The sequence below is a fragment of the Myodes glareolus genome, chromosome 6 (genome assembly GCF_982192425.1).
Source record: "Myodes glareolus chromosome 6, mMyoGla1.1, whole genome shotgun sequence".
Lineage (NCBI taxonomy): Eukaryota > Metazoa > Chordata > Mammalia > Rodentia > Cricetidae > Myodes > Myodes glareolus.
The window spans coordinates 95602671-95617306 of record NC_142031.1 but is presented as its reverse complement, the minus strand read 5'-3'; the positions used below and the strand labels follow the sequence as shown (position 1 = coordinate 95617306).

General features: G+C 43.2%; 1 protein-coding gene across 3 annotated transcripts in view; it reads left to right on the top strand.

The window, feature by feature from the left end:
* The window catches only part of Ttc27 (tetratricopeptide repeat domain 27), a 135658-nt gene that overhangs the window by 5672 nt on the left and 115350 nt on the right, over positions 1–14636 (top strand). For 2 of the 3 annotated variants that reach the window (XM_087907351.1, XM_087907350.1), the window contains exons 1-5: positions 2384–2669; positions 3280–3457; positions 6744–6873; positions 9368–9508; positions 13656–13758. In XM_087907351.1, the coding sequence (XP_087763477.1) occupies positions 2582–2669; positions 3280–3457; positions 6744–6873; positions 9368–9508; positions 13656–13758 (640 nt within the window). In that variant the 5' untranslated portion in view covers positions 2384–2581. Of the gene's footprint in view, positions 1–2383; positions 2670–3279; positions 3458–6743; positions 6874–9367; positions 9509–13655; positions 13759–14636 lie in introns of those variants that run through there. The other variant, XM_087907352.1, reaches the window with a different exon arrangement.

Here is a 14636-nt window from a genome sequence, read left to right as displayed (position 1 = left end):
TTTTGAGTTTTTGACTCTCTCTACATAGTTCTGGTTGTCTTGGAACTCACTATGAAGACCAGGCCAACTTTGAACTTACGGAAGTCCACCTGCCTCTGCCTCCCATGTGCTGGGCCTAAAGATGTGTGCCACCATGCCAGTCTTAAACGCAAGGTTTATTAAGGAACATGACGGGAGTTAGGGATGCTGCAATCCATTTGTAACCCTGGCTTTGTTAGTGGTGGCTGCAGTCTGGGCCAGGTGTTTCCAAGTTCTTGGTCTCTTATTCAACAGACTGAAATAAGGGCTCACTTAGATTTGCAAAGAAAAACTTTATTCAAGGCAAACTCATGGGACAGATCAGAAAGGGATAGATATACTCTCATGATTGACAACGAGCCACAGGAATGAAGGTCCTTAAAGGCTCCAGCTACTCTTTGGAACTTCTTTTATAGGGTTCAAGAGGAGGAAGAGTTGGATACTAAGGGTGATTGTTTGGGTGGGTCTCTACTCTGATTGACAGATTAAGTTATATAACCATTCCTCTAGTGTGCATGGCCTATCAATAATTATTTGATTTTAATCATATTCAAGCCCAATTATGAATACGCATAAGATGGCCAATAGGGGATTTCCCTATAAGTACACTTTGAAGACAAAGTTTACTTTATTGTGCTTGTACCCTAAACCAGTTCAGGCATAGTACTGAGAATACTTTTGGATAGAATCTGTCTATTCATGTTTGATGATTGTTATGAGGAGCAGAAACTTACTCTATTGCTCATAGAGGGTGTGCATGTAGCTCAGTGCAGGATAGGTGCATTATCTGGAGAGGAGAGTGTACTTGTATGTGTGGGTAAATGTCTCAGGATATCAAGTACATTTTTGGCAGAGGGGTGTGTGCATAGCCCATACCAAGTGGAGTCCCAGGTTGCTAAACTATCACCTACACTTGCATGCTTCATTCAGCAGTGTAAGGGAACTCTGAGTTCTGAGAAGTGGGATGAGGTAAGAATTACTTATCAGGAAAAAAGTTAGAGCCTGCTAATTAAAAAGAAGCATTGGCTTCCTCCTGACAACCTCCCCCCACCCACCCACGCCACCCAAGTGCTTATTTCTAGCTCTTGTAGTCCATGGTGTCCTTGAAGAGATTCGCCTGCCTCTGCCTCCCAAGTGCTGGGACTAAAGGCGTGTGCGTGCCACCACAGCCCAGCTCTTCCTGGCATATCTTGTGGGGAACTACTAGCCTGAGCTGCTTCCTGGGTCTGGAATAGCACTTCCCACTTCAGGTGTCAGGCTGCAGGGGCCATACCTGGTCCTGGTCCTTGCTTCCAGAGCTTTCTCTTTCTCTAGGCAGTGCTGCTGTGAAAGAGGACGGACTTGCAAAAGAGTCATCACTGTGTGGAGGCTGCCTGGCTTCCTGCTCATAGAAACCTTGTTGGCTGTTGGAGTGAGGGTCACCGAATCCGCCATGCTGTCAGTGCATAAATCCCCAAAACATGAATAGATATCAAAGAAGAATGTTACTGGAACCGTGGGAGTCAGCGATTCTGCACAGGAAACTCTGTGAGATGTTTACTGTTTACTGTAGTCTGTCTCAAAGTGGGACAAAAAGAAAAAAAAAAGAGTTGAGGTTGGGGCTTTGAGAGGGTGAAGGCTGCAGGTGAGCTCCACTCTCCGGTCAGAAGAGGTGACTGAAGTCAGTGAAGCACTCCAAATTCAGGGCTCATCAACAGATCTTGTGATGAAGATGGCTGGCTGATTAAGATGAAGTGAACCTTTAGAGTTGGATGAATTAACAGTGAAGAAGCATATGAAAAATGCGTTATATCCACTGAGGAGTCAACATGGCACCTCCCACCTCCATTCCCAAATAAAACAGTGGGAAGTAACCAGCGCCAGCATGGTCGTCTTAAATTAGAGGAGGACAGAAGACCTTAAAGAACTTTTAGCCATACCAGTGGATAAGAAACTGTTCTCAGCAGTGCTACTGAAGAAAGTCCCCAACTTCCTAACGGATGCGGATAAACAAAATGGACGTATTTTTGTCAGACCCTAGACTAGGGGCTGAACTCTGGTGTGCAGAATTCTGAGATTACCGATGGTTAAAAGTTATGAAGCTGGGTTTGATGAGGAACCACCCTTTTACCCCAGCCCATCCTTTGGGAAGGAAGATTATGTTGTATCAACCTCCAAGGACTTGGTTTTGCCTCAGATAGTTGAGTTTTTGCACGCAGAATCTGCTTTTAACCTCTATCTCCCCCACCTAGAAACGTCCCCTAGTCACTAGGATCAAGGCCAACGCAATTCCACCCATTTCCACAGCCCCGCCTCCAGCCGCGATTATATCTTCTGCGCATGCTCACAACCGAGTCTCCGGTTGGTCGCCTCGGAGCGTGGGTATGTTTTCCCAGCATGCCCGGCGCTGCTGTCATGGCTGCCCCCACGTATCTGTATCCTCACATGGGACGCTGATCCTGCGGGTGTCTACGGTACTTGTGGCCACTAGACGCCGGCGACTCTGGTCCCTCCTCCTTTCGCTTCCTCCTGCCCCGTGGGACTCTCGCGGGACCCCGTTTTGGGTACAGTGATACCGGGAGGGATGTGGACGCCGGAGCTGGCGCTTCTGAGAGGCTTCTCCACGGAGGCTGAGCGGTTGTCCTGGAAGCAGGCGGGCATCTGTGGCTCAGGTGGGAGAGCGGCACCCTCAGGGAGTTAGGTTAGCACCAGAGTTGGGAGGGAAAGGTGGCAGCCCTGGATACAGAGGGGGTGTCTGGAGGGAGAAAGTTTTGTTTGATGATCTGAGATCCGGTGCTTTGGGAAAGTTCCCGAAGGACAGACTTCATCTGATGTTTAATTTAGGACTGACAGGTAAAGGCAATTCATCAGAAAAAAAAAAAAAATCGCGGTTGTAAGTGTTGAGGCAAGTATGAACTAGGGAATCATGAGAGAACCGGTGTGTTTGGATTGGCCTCCTGCGGGGAATATTGAACGTGGGACTTCAGCAAAGGAAACTTTTCTTTGTCAGCTGAAATTTTTGTGGCTTTCCCGAAGAAGGGTAATATGCCTGTTATTATTATTATCATCATCAGTGTTTCTGTGTGTGACCTCTCCTTTACTACTCATCGTCACTGTAGGTACCCTGTAATTCTAGATGTTGGTAGAATGAAAAGGATTTGCTCAATACTTAGTGATTTATAGTCAGTTTATATTGTTTTGCATATTGAAATATTTATGTAATGGATTATCATTTACACTTAAATTCTGTTGGTTTACCGGACCGATTTTTTTCTATTACAGATGTTGGAGTTTTCTTGGACTTGCTGTTAGAAGGGAGCTATGAGGCCATGTTCTTACATTCAGTGACACAAAATATTTTAAATTCAACAACGGTGGCTGAAGAAAAGATTGACAGCTACCTGGAGAAACAGATAGTAAATTTCTTGGATTGCTCTACGGATTTGGAAGAAATTGAAAGGTAGAATTGTATTTGAAATTTTTTCAGAGAAACACACTTTTGCAGGGGGTTGGAGAGATGATTCAGTGATTTAGAGTAGGTTTAGAGGACCCAGGTTCAATTCCCAGCAGCCAGTTGGTGGCTCACAACTGTACAAGTCCAATTTCAGGGGATCCAACACCTTCTTCTGACACCCATGTACACCAGGCACACATGTAGTACACATATATACATCCAGGCAAATCACTCATATGCATCTAGTAAGTAAATACACTTTTTAATTAATTTCTATTTTGTTATTTTTTTTAAAAGATTTTATTTATTATGTATACAATGTCCTGCCTGCATGACAGAAGAGGGCTTCAGGTCTCATAATAGATGGTTGTGAGCTATCATGTGGTTACTGGGAATTGAACTCAGGATCTCTGGAAGAACAGCCAGTGTTCTATACCTCTGAGCCATCTCTCCAGCCCCCACAAATTTTGAATACTTTTATGGCACCTTGGCACCACAATAAGCCCTGCTATTTGGCAATTGATAAACCTGGACTCATGATATGCCGAGTAATGTAACGTAAGGTCTCTAGCCCAGAAGATCTTCCAGAATGAAAAATGACAGTGATGTAGGATCAAAATGAGTTTTGTATTTGAGAATAACACATGCTTGGTAGTCACTGCGAAAATTCCCAAAGCTTAGGTTTGATAGCTTAGCTATCAGCTTGTTTCCTTTTATGTTTCTTCTTGTTTTTTTGTTTCACTATGTAGCCTTGTCCTAGAACTCACCATGTAGACCAGGCTGCCCTCAAACTCACAGAGATCCATCTGCGTCTCTGCCTCTGAAGGGCTAAGATGAAAGAGGTGCATACTTTAAAGGGGGTGGCTCATTTTCTTTAACGTGTAGACATAACTTGACTCCTGCTGTTTCCAGGTTACTGAGAGATGCTTGCATTTTCATTTACTCTGTTTCAGATTGTTATCTCTGAAGAGATTAGAGAACTGCATGTGTTAATCGTGTAACCCTCGGCTTACCTTTTTCAATTAGGATGCCTGCACACTAGTTAAATCTAAACCTTCTAGAGGCTGCTCTTTTACTGTCTTGTGTTTGTTAGCATGCTTCCTCATCTCATCCATCCATGACATCTGTCCAGAATTTTTAACCAGCTCCAAAAGTCATACAGTTTCATTCTGCCCTGTTTTTTAGAGAATAATTTCATACAGTCGTTTGAGGAATAAACCAATTACCTTGTTAGGTTGTGGGTTGTGAAGATAAATAAGACAACACATATTCATAAATAGTTCACTGATGAGCATTACTATTTATTATTCTTTTTTTGTTTGTTTGTTTGTTTGTTTGTTTTTGTTTTTTGATACAGGGTTTCGCTGTAGTTTTAGAGCCTGTCCTAGCTCTTGTAGACCAGGCTGGCCTCGAACTCACAGAGATCCGCCTGCCTCTGCCTCCGGAGTACTGGGATTAAAGGTGTGCACCACCACCGGTCGGCTAGTATTTATTTTTCAAGCTAATATAATTCTGTTTCATCTTTTTCTAATTTCCAATAGTGTCAGTCTTGATTTTGTTATTGTTGTTGTTTGTGACTATGTCTTGTATTACACATTTGGCCAGGGCTTGCAGTAACCTCCAGATTGGCCTCAAACACATAATCCTTTTACCTTAGCTCCCCAAATTTGGGGACTGCAGGTATATATCACCATGCCCAGGTCATTTTTGAGTCTTTTTTTTTTTTTCCTTCTTCTTTTCTTTTGTCACTTGGGATTGAGTTTAGGGCTTCTCACTTACTGGGCACACATTGTACCATTGAATTGTATCTCTAACCCTTTTTTTTATATTTTTTTTATTTTGAGGCAGGGTCTTACTAAGCTGTCCAGGGTGTCTTTGAACTTGTGATCCTCTTGTGTCAGCCTCCTGAGTAGCTGGGATTGCAGGCTTTGGTCTTGATTCTTATTTGCTGGCTGATGTGTTTGTACTATAGTAAAGTTAGCCTTGTGGTACCCATTCCCATCTCTCCTCTTCCTTCCCCAGCACCACTTGCATGCACACAAATGCACTGTTCATAGGCGGACCAGAATTGTAGTTTAAAAGAGGCACTTTGTTTGGCCTGTTTTAGGACACACTCTCCAGGAGACTGTTTTGATGATGGGCATATTCTGTGTCTCATGTGGTCAGTAGGGTAGTCACTTTTCATACTGAGCTATTGAGTATTTGAAATATGGAGTTTATGCCTAGAGAATACAGTTTACATTTAAGTTAGCTTAGATTTACATTTATGTTAAATTTTTAAAAAGATTTATCTGTTTTTATTTTGTATGTCTGGTTATTTTGCCTATACCAAAGCACACCGTGTGCATGCAGTGCATGTGGAGGTCAGAAGAGGGCGGGAGATTCCCTGGAAATGGAGTTACAGACAGTTGTTAGCAGCCTTGTGCATGCTGGAAATATAACCTGAGTACACTGGAAGGGCAGACAGTGCTCTTAACCTCTGTGCCGTCTCTACAGCCCTAGGTTAAATTCAATTTAAAACTACATGTGGTTGGCTAATGGATTTATTAAACATTACAGATATAAATTGTACTGTATTAAGATAGTTTCAACTATTACTTGGTGGTTTCTTTTTTTCTTTTTTTTTCTTTTTTTCCAGACAGGGTTTAGCTGTGTAGCTCTGACTGCCCTAGAACTCACTCTGTGGACTGGGCTGGCCTCGAACTCAGATCTGCCTGCCTTTGCCTCTGAGTGCTGGGATTAAAGATGTGCACCACCACCACTCGGCCTAGTTTTTTCTTCTTAATTAAACTGAAATTAAGTAACATGCATGCAAGTATATGGTGATAGTAGTTGATATTTGTTCATTTTCTGTGCTGGTTAGTTTCTGTCAGCTTGACACAAACCTAGATATATCTGAGAACAGGGACTCTTAATTGAGAAAACGCTTCCATAAGATTGGCCTAAGCAAGTCTGTAGGGCATTTTCTTGATTAATGATTGAAGTATAAGAGCACAGCTCACCATGGCCACACCTGGGTGGTTAGTCCTGAATGGTATTAGAAAGCAGGCTGAGGAAAACCATGGAGAGCAGGCAAGTAAGCAGCATTCCTCCATGGCCTCTGCTTTAGTTCCTACCTTCGTGTTCCTGACTTAAGTTCCTCTTGATTGATCTCACTGATGGCTTGTGACCTGAGAATTGTAAGCCGAAGCCAATCTTTCCCTCCCCAACTTGCTTTTGGTTGTGATACTTTTTTTTTTTTTAATCACAACGTAGAATCCCTAACTAAGACATTTACCATTCTTGTTTTTAGACAGCAGCTGGTATTCCTACTTGGTGTGAGCAGCTTGCAGCTTTTTGTTCAGAGTAACTGGACTGGGCCTCTTGTGGACTTGCACGCTCAGGATTTCTTGCCACCTGTTCTGTTTGAGCAGTTTAGTGAGGTATGCTTCTTGAAAATGTCATATACAGTTTCTTTTTTTCTAAATGTGATTCTTTTCAAACAGGTGTTTGTAAATTGGAGTTAACAGTAAGTAGGAAATAGATGACATTGTAGTTGCACAAACTACTGAGAATGTTCATTGCTCTTCTGACCCCCACATGTATGCTGTGGCATTTACGTTGATTGATTCATACATAATGTACACTTTGTAACACATGTACATCACATGCACGCACATTTGCATGCACACCAACAAAGAACATGTCTCTGTTGCACTCAGTATCTAGTTAAGAGAGTAGACATGATCATTGTCATAGAATAGAGCTTCTGATGGCTTTCCCTAGACCTTGATTCCTGTCTTGATTTGGTGGTTATATATGGTGGGGCCAGTGAGGTCCTCTCAGCTCTTTTCTTGTGGGCTTCCAGCCTCCTCTATTTGCCGTTGAGTTCTATGAACAGTTGTATCCTCTTTTCTATTTCAATTGTACTGGGAATTGAACCCATGGCTCAGCATGGTAGGCACATATTCTACCGCTGAGTTAAACTCCCATATGATTTCAACAAGCCTGGGCATACTGCATTGGAAGCCCCCATGTGCATCCCAGTAGTACCTTCTGACACCCACTTTGCTGCAGCACTTGACACATTTCCTATTGATCATTCTGTGCTCTTCATGTTCACGTTTAGGATACGTGCTCTTTAGTGTTGCCTGGTTATGCCCATAAGTCAATGAATGTATGGATTATTTTTTGACTTCTCTTATTTGTGATAATATTTGAAATTATACTTTTTATTATTATTGTTATTTTTGAAATTGAGACAGGCTCTTACTATGTAGCCATGGCTAGTCTGGAACTCATTATGTAGACCAGCCTGATCTTGAACTCATAGTGATTGTTCTGTCTGTGCCTTCCAGGTGCTGGGGTTAAAGGTGTTGTCACTACACTTGGCCTTGTTATTTTTTTTTAAAAAGACTTTTTATATGTGTGTGTTTGTATATGGAAATGAGGCTGCACATGTGCATATGGAGATCAGAAGACAACCTTGGGTGTTGGTGCTTGCCTCTCACCTTGTGCCGGACGGGATCTTGGGATCTTCTGTGGTTTGTGCTGTGTATGCCAGGCTAGCTGGTCTTTGAACTTCCCAGAGTTCTTCTGTCTCCACTTCCCTTCTCGCTTTTGAATACTGGAGTTACAGATGTTTGCTATTGCACCCAGCTTTCCCATGGATTCTGGGATCCAAACTCAGTTCCTCTGACTTGTTCTACAAGTGCTTTATTTTTTGTTGTTGTTGTTGTTATTCAAGAACTGGTTTATTACTTTCAATTTCACTGCTAAAATGTTAAGTCTTATGCGACTGCTTGAAGTCGAAAGTATTTTCCAAGCCTGGCCCCTGAGTTCCAGCCCTGAGCCAACTTCAAGACTGTACATACACACACACACACACACACACACACACACACACACACACAGAGTATTAGTAAATAAGAGTAAAAAGTACCAGGTGTTGAACCCAAGGCCCTGGGCATGGAAAGCAAGCACTCTGGCACTGGTCTACACCCCTAACCTCTTGGGAGGCATTTTTATAAGTAGTAGATAACCTCCGAGGCAGATAAGCTGGCGGTCAGACAGAATAAACCATAAAATCTCAAATCAGGCCGGCATCTCTGAAAAGGCTCACCATAACTCTCTCCCTCTCCTGCCCACATTTGGCTCTAGCAGGCTGACCTCCAGTCTGGTTCCCCAACATTCCACACACATTCAGTCTTGAGTCCCTCTTCTGGTCTTGCTGTTCCTGCTGTCTGGAGCGCTCTCAGTCACCCTAACACACATGATTCCAGCCTTTGCTTGAGGCCACTGCTTGAAAATGACTTTTGAAGCCTCTCTCTGCAAGTGCTCTACTTGTTAAGTGGTCTTCTCAGCTGGGTTGAAACTTTGATCTGGGGACCAGTGCTTCAGTATCTTAATGCTGTTATTTGTCTAGGTTGATTTATGTTTAAATATTTGCAAGTATGCTTTGTTATAGATAGTTACCAGCTCTGTGTCTTAAAGAAACAGGTCACAAGATTCTTGTTTTCTTGAAGTTTTCTCACAAGTACTCAGAATTCTCCTCACATGAGTCCCTTCTTAGACCATGTTTGGACATACATTCATTTAAACTTCTGGACTCAAGTGAGCCTCTTGCCTCAGCCTCTTGGATATTTGGGTTTATTGATGCACCCCATGTACCCAGTCAATTAAAAACTTTCTTTAACATTTTGATTGGGTTTCTGTATCTTTGAATTTAGAGCATTTGTGTAGCTGTCTGACAGGGCAGGATGGATTTGTAGGTCTCTAGTGACATTTATAAGGGTGTAGACACTTCTGGTGTCTATTACTGTGTAATTAATGAATGTTCTAATTTCTTAGCTGAATTAATGGAAACATCTGTGAATTATTATGACATGTAACAGTGAATATTTTGTTAAATTGTATAATCTTGCACACCTTTTTCAGGTCAAAGGACTGGATGCTATTATTCTGGGCCTGCTCATTCTAGACGGTGAATCTGTCTACAGCCTGACCTCAAAGCCCATACTGCTGTTACTAGCACACATTATCCTAGTGAACGTCAGACATAAGTTAACAGTTCTCCAGGTAAGGCAAGGGAAGGCTTTGAGCATTCCACACAGGTCGCTTCTGTGCCTTTTAACGTCAGACTGATGCTGTCTGTGTCTCAGTAGATTTTGTTTTCTGTATCTTCTTTGAGAGACTTAGAAGTCTTATGAAAATAAGAAAAAATATTTTCTTGTGAGATAAATCTTGTATAAGATCAGTGTGTATGGAGCCTCTTTAGTAGGTGTGTGTGTGTGTGTTTTCATTCTTTGAATTTTAAGTAAAGCTTCTAAAGTTTATTCATGGTCTGTTACAGATTTGAGCTAATGATAGCCAATAGCAGTGGGAATGGAAGGGATCTGAATTACTAGCTTCTGGTTTCTTTCTTTCCTTTTTTCCACCCTGAGACAGGGTTTCTCTGTAGCTTTGGAGCCTGTCCTGAAACTAGCTCTTGTAGATCAGGCTGACCTCGAACTCACAGAGATCCTCTTGCTTCTACCTCCCGAGTGCTGGGATTCAAGGTGTGTGCTGCCTTTGGCCGGCAGGCTTCTGGTTTCTTTGTGTTGAATGTAGTAGAGCTATCTGTTGTGTGGCTTCTTTGGGTTGTATACACCAGTGAGGAGAAACAATCATGCAGGAAGTTGGTAGTGCAAAGGTCTCAGGTTTAGGTGGAGGTTGTCAGCTGTGGAGTGTGTAGTCTGCATGGTGACTGCTTAGCTCTAATGTATGGAAGTTTGAGAGCAGCTGCAGTCTGTCAACAGATGGGTTGAGTTGTGTTCCAATAAAGCTTTATTTGTGACTGGGCATGGTAGTGTACACCTTTAATCTCAACACTCAGGATGCAGAGGTAGAGACAGGTGGACCTCTGAGTTGGAGGCAAGCCTGGTCTACAGAGTGAGTTCCAGGACAGCAAGGGCTACACAGAGAAAACTTGTTTTGAAAAACCAAAAATTAAAAACAAGCAAATTCTTCTTTTTCCATGTATGGATATTTTGCCTGGCTTCATGCTGTACCACTTGAAGCTGCAGCCCTCTAGAAGCTCCGTGTATTTATTTTGTGCAGCTGAACAGCAGGCGGGGCTATTGCATACAGTTGAATAAGGAAACTGTTCAGCTAATATTGGTAGGAGCAGTCTCTGTAGGGAAAGCAACCTTCAGGCTGTAAACGTGGGTATGGGTGGAGGTGTGGGAGTTGTGGGAAGGTTGCCATGGACATTTTCTGCACATAGTGTCAACATCTTCACACAGACTAGGGAAACCATTTCTCTGAGCCTCACCTGGGCTTGCCAGTTTCCAGAGGTCTAAGGCATTGGGGTTCCTGATAGGGCTATGGCCTTGTCAAACAATACACATTCTCCCAAATTCTACATGCTCCCTATGTGAGTGTGTACCACATGCATGCTGGGTACCTGCAGAGGTCAGAAGAGGGTGTCAGATCTGGAACTGGAGTCACAGATGCCTCTTAGCTGCCATATGGGTGCTGGGAATCGAACTCAGGTCCTCCAGAAGAGCAGCTAGTTCTCTTCTTAATCTTGGAGCCCTCTCTCTGCCCTTCCCCCATTTTTTAGTGGTATGGTGAATATTTATAATACCCTCTCTTTTTATAGACTTTGTTTTTAATTATGTGCCGTATTTGTGGATCTGTATGAAATACACACTCTCCCCTCTTCCCACCCTGTCTGCTCAGTCTGTAGACGGGAATTGGAATAGCATGTACATGCTGAGTAAGTCTCAGCTTTGACATCAGACCACAGTTCTCTTGTCTCTCCTCAGTTGTGTGACCTGAGGCCAGGTGTTCTCTCTAGCTGACACTTGCCTAGCCTGGTGAGACCCTAGGATCAGTGCCCAGCACTGGGGGAAGAAAAGAGGAAACCTCAAACAGAATGAGTTCCTTTTTGACTGTTTTACTGAGCCTGCCTTGGAGAAGGCTTTTTACTAAGTCTATGTCGACTGGTCAGTGCCTTAACAGGAGGTAAGGCTGTCGGTTTCCATTTTTCAACACCTCAGTTTTTCTGCTATGTACTTCTTAGCAGATGAAACAGGCCTTTGCATTTCCCTGTAGAGCGAAAGGGAAAGCCCCTGATGGACTCTGCACTCCTACCTGTCACAGACCCTCACTTCAGGATTAAAATCATAGACCCCATCTTAGCGAGCTCAGCGCCTTAGGTCATGTTTTCTTAACAGCTCAGTCCTTTTGACTGGAGGCAGCTGAATTCCCTTGTCTGGAAAGGGAAAAAGCAAACTGCCAGGCCTGACTCATCGTCCTGATGGCAGATAAGGGAGGGGGTGAAGTGTAGACCGACTTCACTAGCCTCGGTGACTGGAAAGAGGAAAGTAAGGCAGCGCCTCACAGAATTCCGCTAAAGTAAACTGATTTGAACTTCCTTCCTCTTAGATAATCCCATTTTCCTTCTCTGGACTGAAAAGCAGCATTAGTAATGTAAAAGGATTTCACTGTAAAGTCAGAAATTCACGTGTGACTTCAATTATACTCGTTGCGTGTAGCTGCTCGGAAGGGGACCCTTGCCCTTGTCTGTGGTATTAAGGATTGAACCGAGGGCCTGGGCTGTGCTAGACAAGAGCTCTGCTCTTGAGCTGTTGATCCAAGCCCTCTCTCCAAGCTTTGATCCTTCTGTTTCAATGTCCCAAGTTCAGTCTGGGAGAAAGACACTCCTTAATCAAATGACATATTAAATTCAAGTAAAAAATGCTTTTGATAATTAAGCATGATCTGTTAGTAACTATTGCTACTGAAAAATAAAAATTAGTTTCTTACACAGTCATGTAATATAATTCAGGGTAGCAATTTTTTTTGAGATGAGATCACAAGGTAGCTGAGGCTAACTATCTTAACTGCCTGATTGAGATTGCGATTCTCATGCTTCTGCTTCCTGAGCGCTGAGCTTGTGGGTATGAACCCTTTGCCTGCCTAACTTTAATTTAGATGGCACAATAAATACTCAGACTTTTTTTATTGGTATTTATTGAGTTCTATATTTTTCTCTGCTCTCCTCCCTATACTCAGAGTTTTTAATAACCCTTTTAAAATATGTATTATGGCTTGCACAGATATACTAATAGAGACATGAATACATAGAGAAGAATATCTGTGTTAGTAATCATGGCCTTTTCTAGAGGAAGACAGGTTTGAGACAGAAAAGAGAGACTGTATGTGTGTGTGTGTGTGTGTGTGTGTGTGTGTGTGTGTGTGTAGGCAGGCCAGGGGTCAATGTTAGGTGTCTTCCTTCATTGCTCTACATTTAATTTGTCTTTGCTTTTGAGACAGGGTCTCTTTATATAGCCTTGGCTGTCCTGGAACTCACATGTAGATCAGGCTGGCCATGAACTCTAGAGATTCATTTGTCTCCACCCCACAGTGTTGAGGGTGCAGATGTGTGCTGTTTACACTACCTTATTACAGCTTCTTGCTCTGTTTCTTCTTTCCTGTTCGTCTGTCTGTCCGTCCATCCGTCCATCCATCCGTCCATCTAATCTATCGTGGTGTGTGTGTGTGTGTGTGTGTGTGTGTGTGTGTGTGTGTGTGTGTGTGTGTGTGGGTACCTGTGTGATTCATGGAGTCCAGAGGAGAATGTCTCCTCTTCTTGTACTGCCTCATTCCCTCAAGATGGTGGCACTGACTCTGAAGCGCTGGCTCTGCTAGGCCCACTAGTGAGTTCCTGAGATACTCTCTGTCTGGTCCCCAGTTCTGAGTCATAGTCACATGTGGTGTTTTTATGTGGGTGATAGTGATTTGAACTCTTGGTTCTTATGTCTATGCAGCGATTGCTCTTACCTGCTGAGTCTTCTCCCTGGTTCTTGTTCTCTCTTAATAAGGATGTATTGATAAACAAGAGGAAGCATGAGTGAATTAAAGGAAAACCTGCTGTGTGCTCAGTCCGTACCTCAGTTGAGTTGTTTTCCCTTGGGTCGTGAAGGGAATGGAACACCATGGCAGAGCAGGGCGCTTGGCGTAGTCATTGAAGGGAGGTGGTGCGTCTGAAGCCAGTTCAGAAAGCAGAAATGGAGACAGAGCAGCTGCTTTTGATTCTGGCGAGAGCATAGCATGCGTGATTAAGCTTATCTAGGAATGAATTTCCTGAGTGTGAAAATGTTCCAAGAACTAGTCTTAGTTAGTGCAGTGTTTTTCCTAAGGGTCTCTTAATTTCAGCTTCGATGGTGCTTTTTTCTAGAGCTTGCCGTGGTGGACTCTGAGATATGTGAATATTCACCAACAGTTGCTTGAGGAGCGTTCACCTCAGCTTTTCGCTCTTGCTGAAGACTGTATTGATCAAGGTATGTAACATATTCTAAAAATACTTATTTACTTATTTATTACTGTTGTGCACATGTGCAAACATTTATGCATGTGAAGGTCAGAGGACAACTGTGGAGTATCCACTTTCTGTTTTGTTGTGAACTATGGTTTCTCTGTGTGACTCTGACTGTCCTGGAACTTGCTTTGTAGAGCAGGCGACCTTGAACTCACAGAGATCCTCCTGCCTTTGCTTCCTGAGCACTGGATTTAAGAGGCACACCACCACCATCCGGCTTAGCATAGACACTCTCATTCCACCTTTTGTGGAAGCTGCGAGTCAAGCTCAGGTTGCCAGGCTCCAATGGTGAACACCTTTACTTGCTCAGCCTCTTTGCTGGTTGATTGTTTTGGAGACAGGTTTTGCTGTGTAGACCTGGCTGGGCTAGAATTCAGTAATCCTAGTCTGGCCCCAAACTCATAATCTTCCTGTTCCTGCCTGTGTTATAGATGCTGGCTGCTGTGCCCAGCTTAGAAGACTTTTCTTTGATGCAAATATGTACCCCATTCTAATTTCTTGTCTGAGATGTTTCATTTGAATCTATTCTTTGACTTACTTTTGTGGCTTCTTGTATGAAGTTGTTTCTTTTTCTTTTGGATGGGCACTCATGAATTACTAGGTGTCTGAGTGCTGAATCCCTTCTTTTTGTTTTCTCCAGTATTGAAGACCAAGTCCAGGCCTTTGCACATGTAGGTGGGTGCTTTGCCTCATAACAGCATCTCTTTCTCACCTTTTTTGTCTTTTGAGTTTTCAAAAACAAGGTCATGCCGGCCAGTGGTGGCTCACGCCTTTAATCTCAGCACTTGGGAGGCAGAGGCAGGTGGATCTCAGTGAGTTCGAGGCCAGCCTGATCTACAG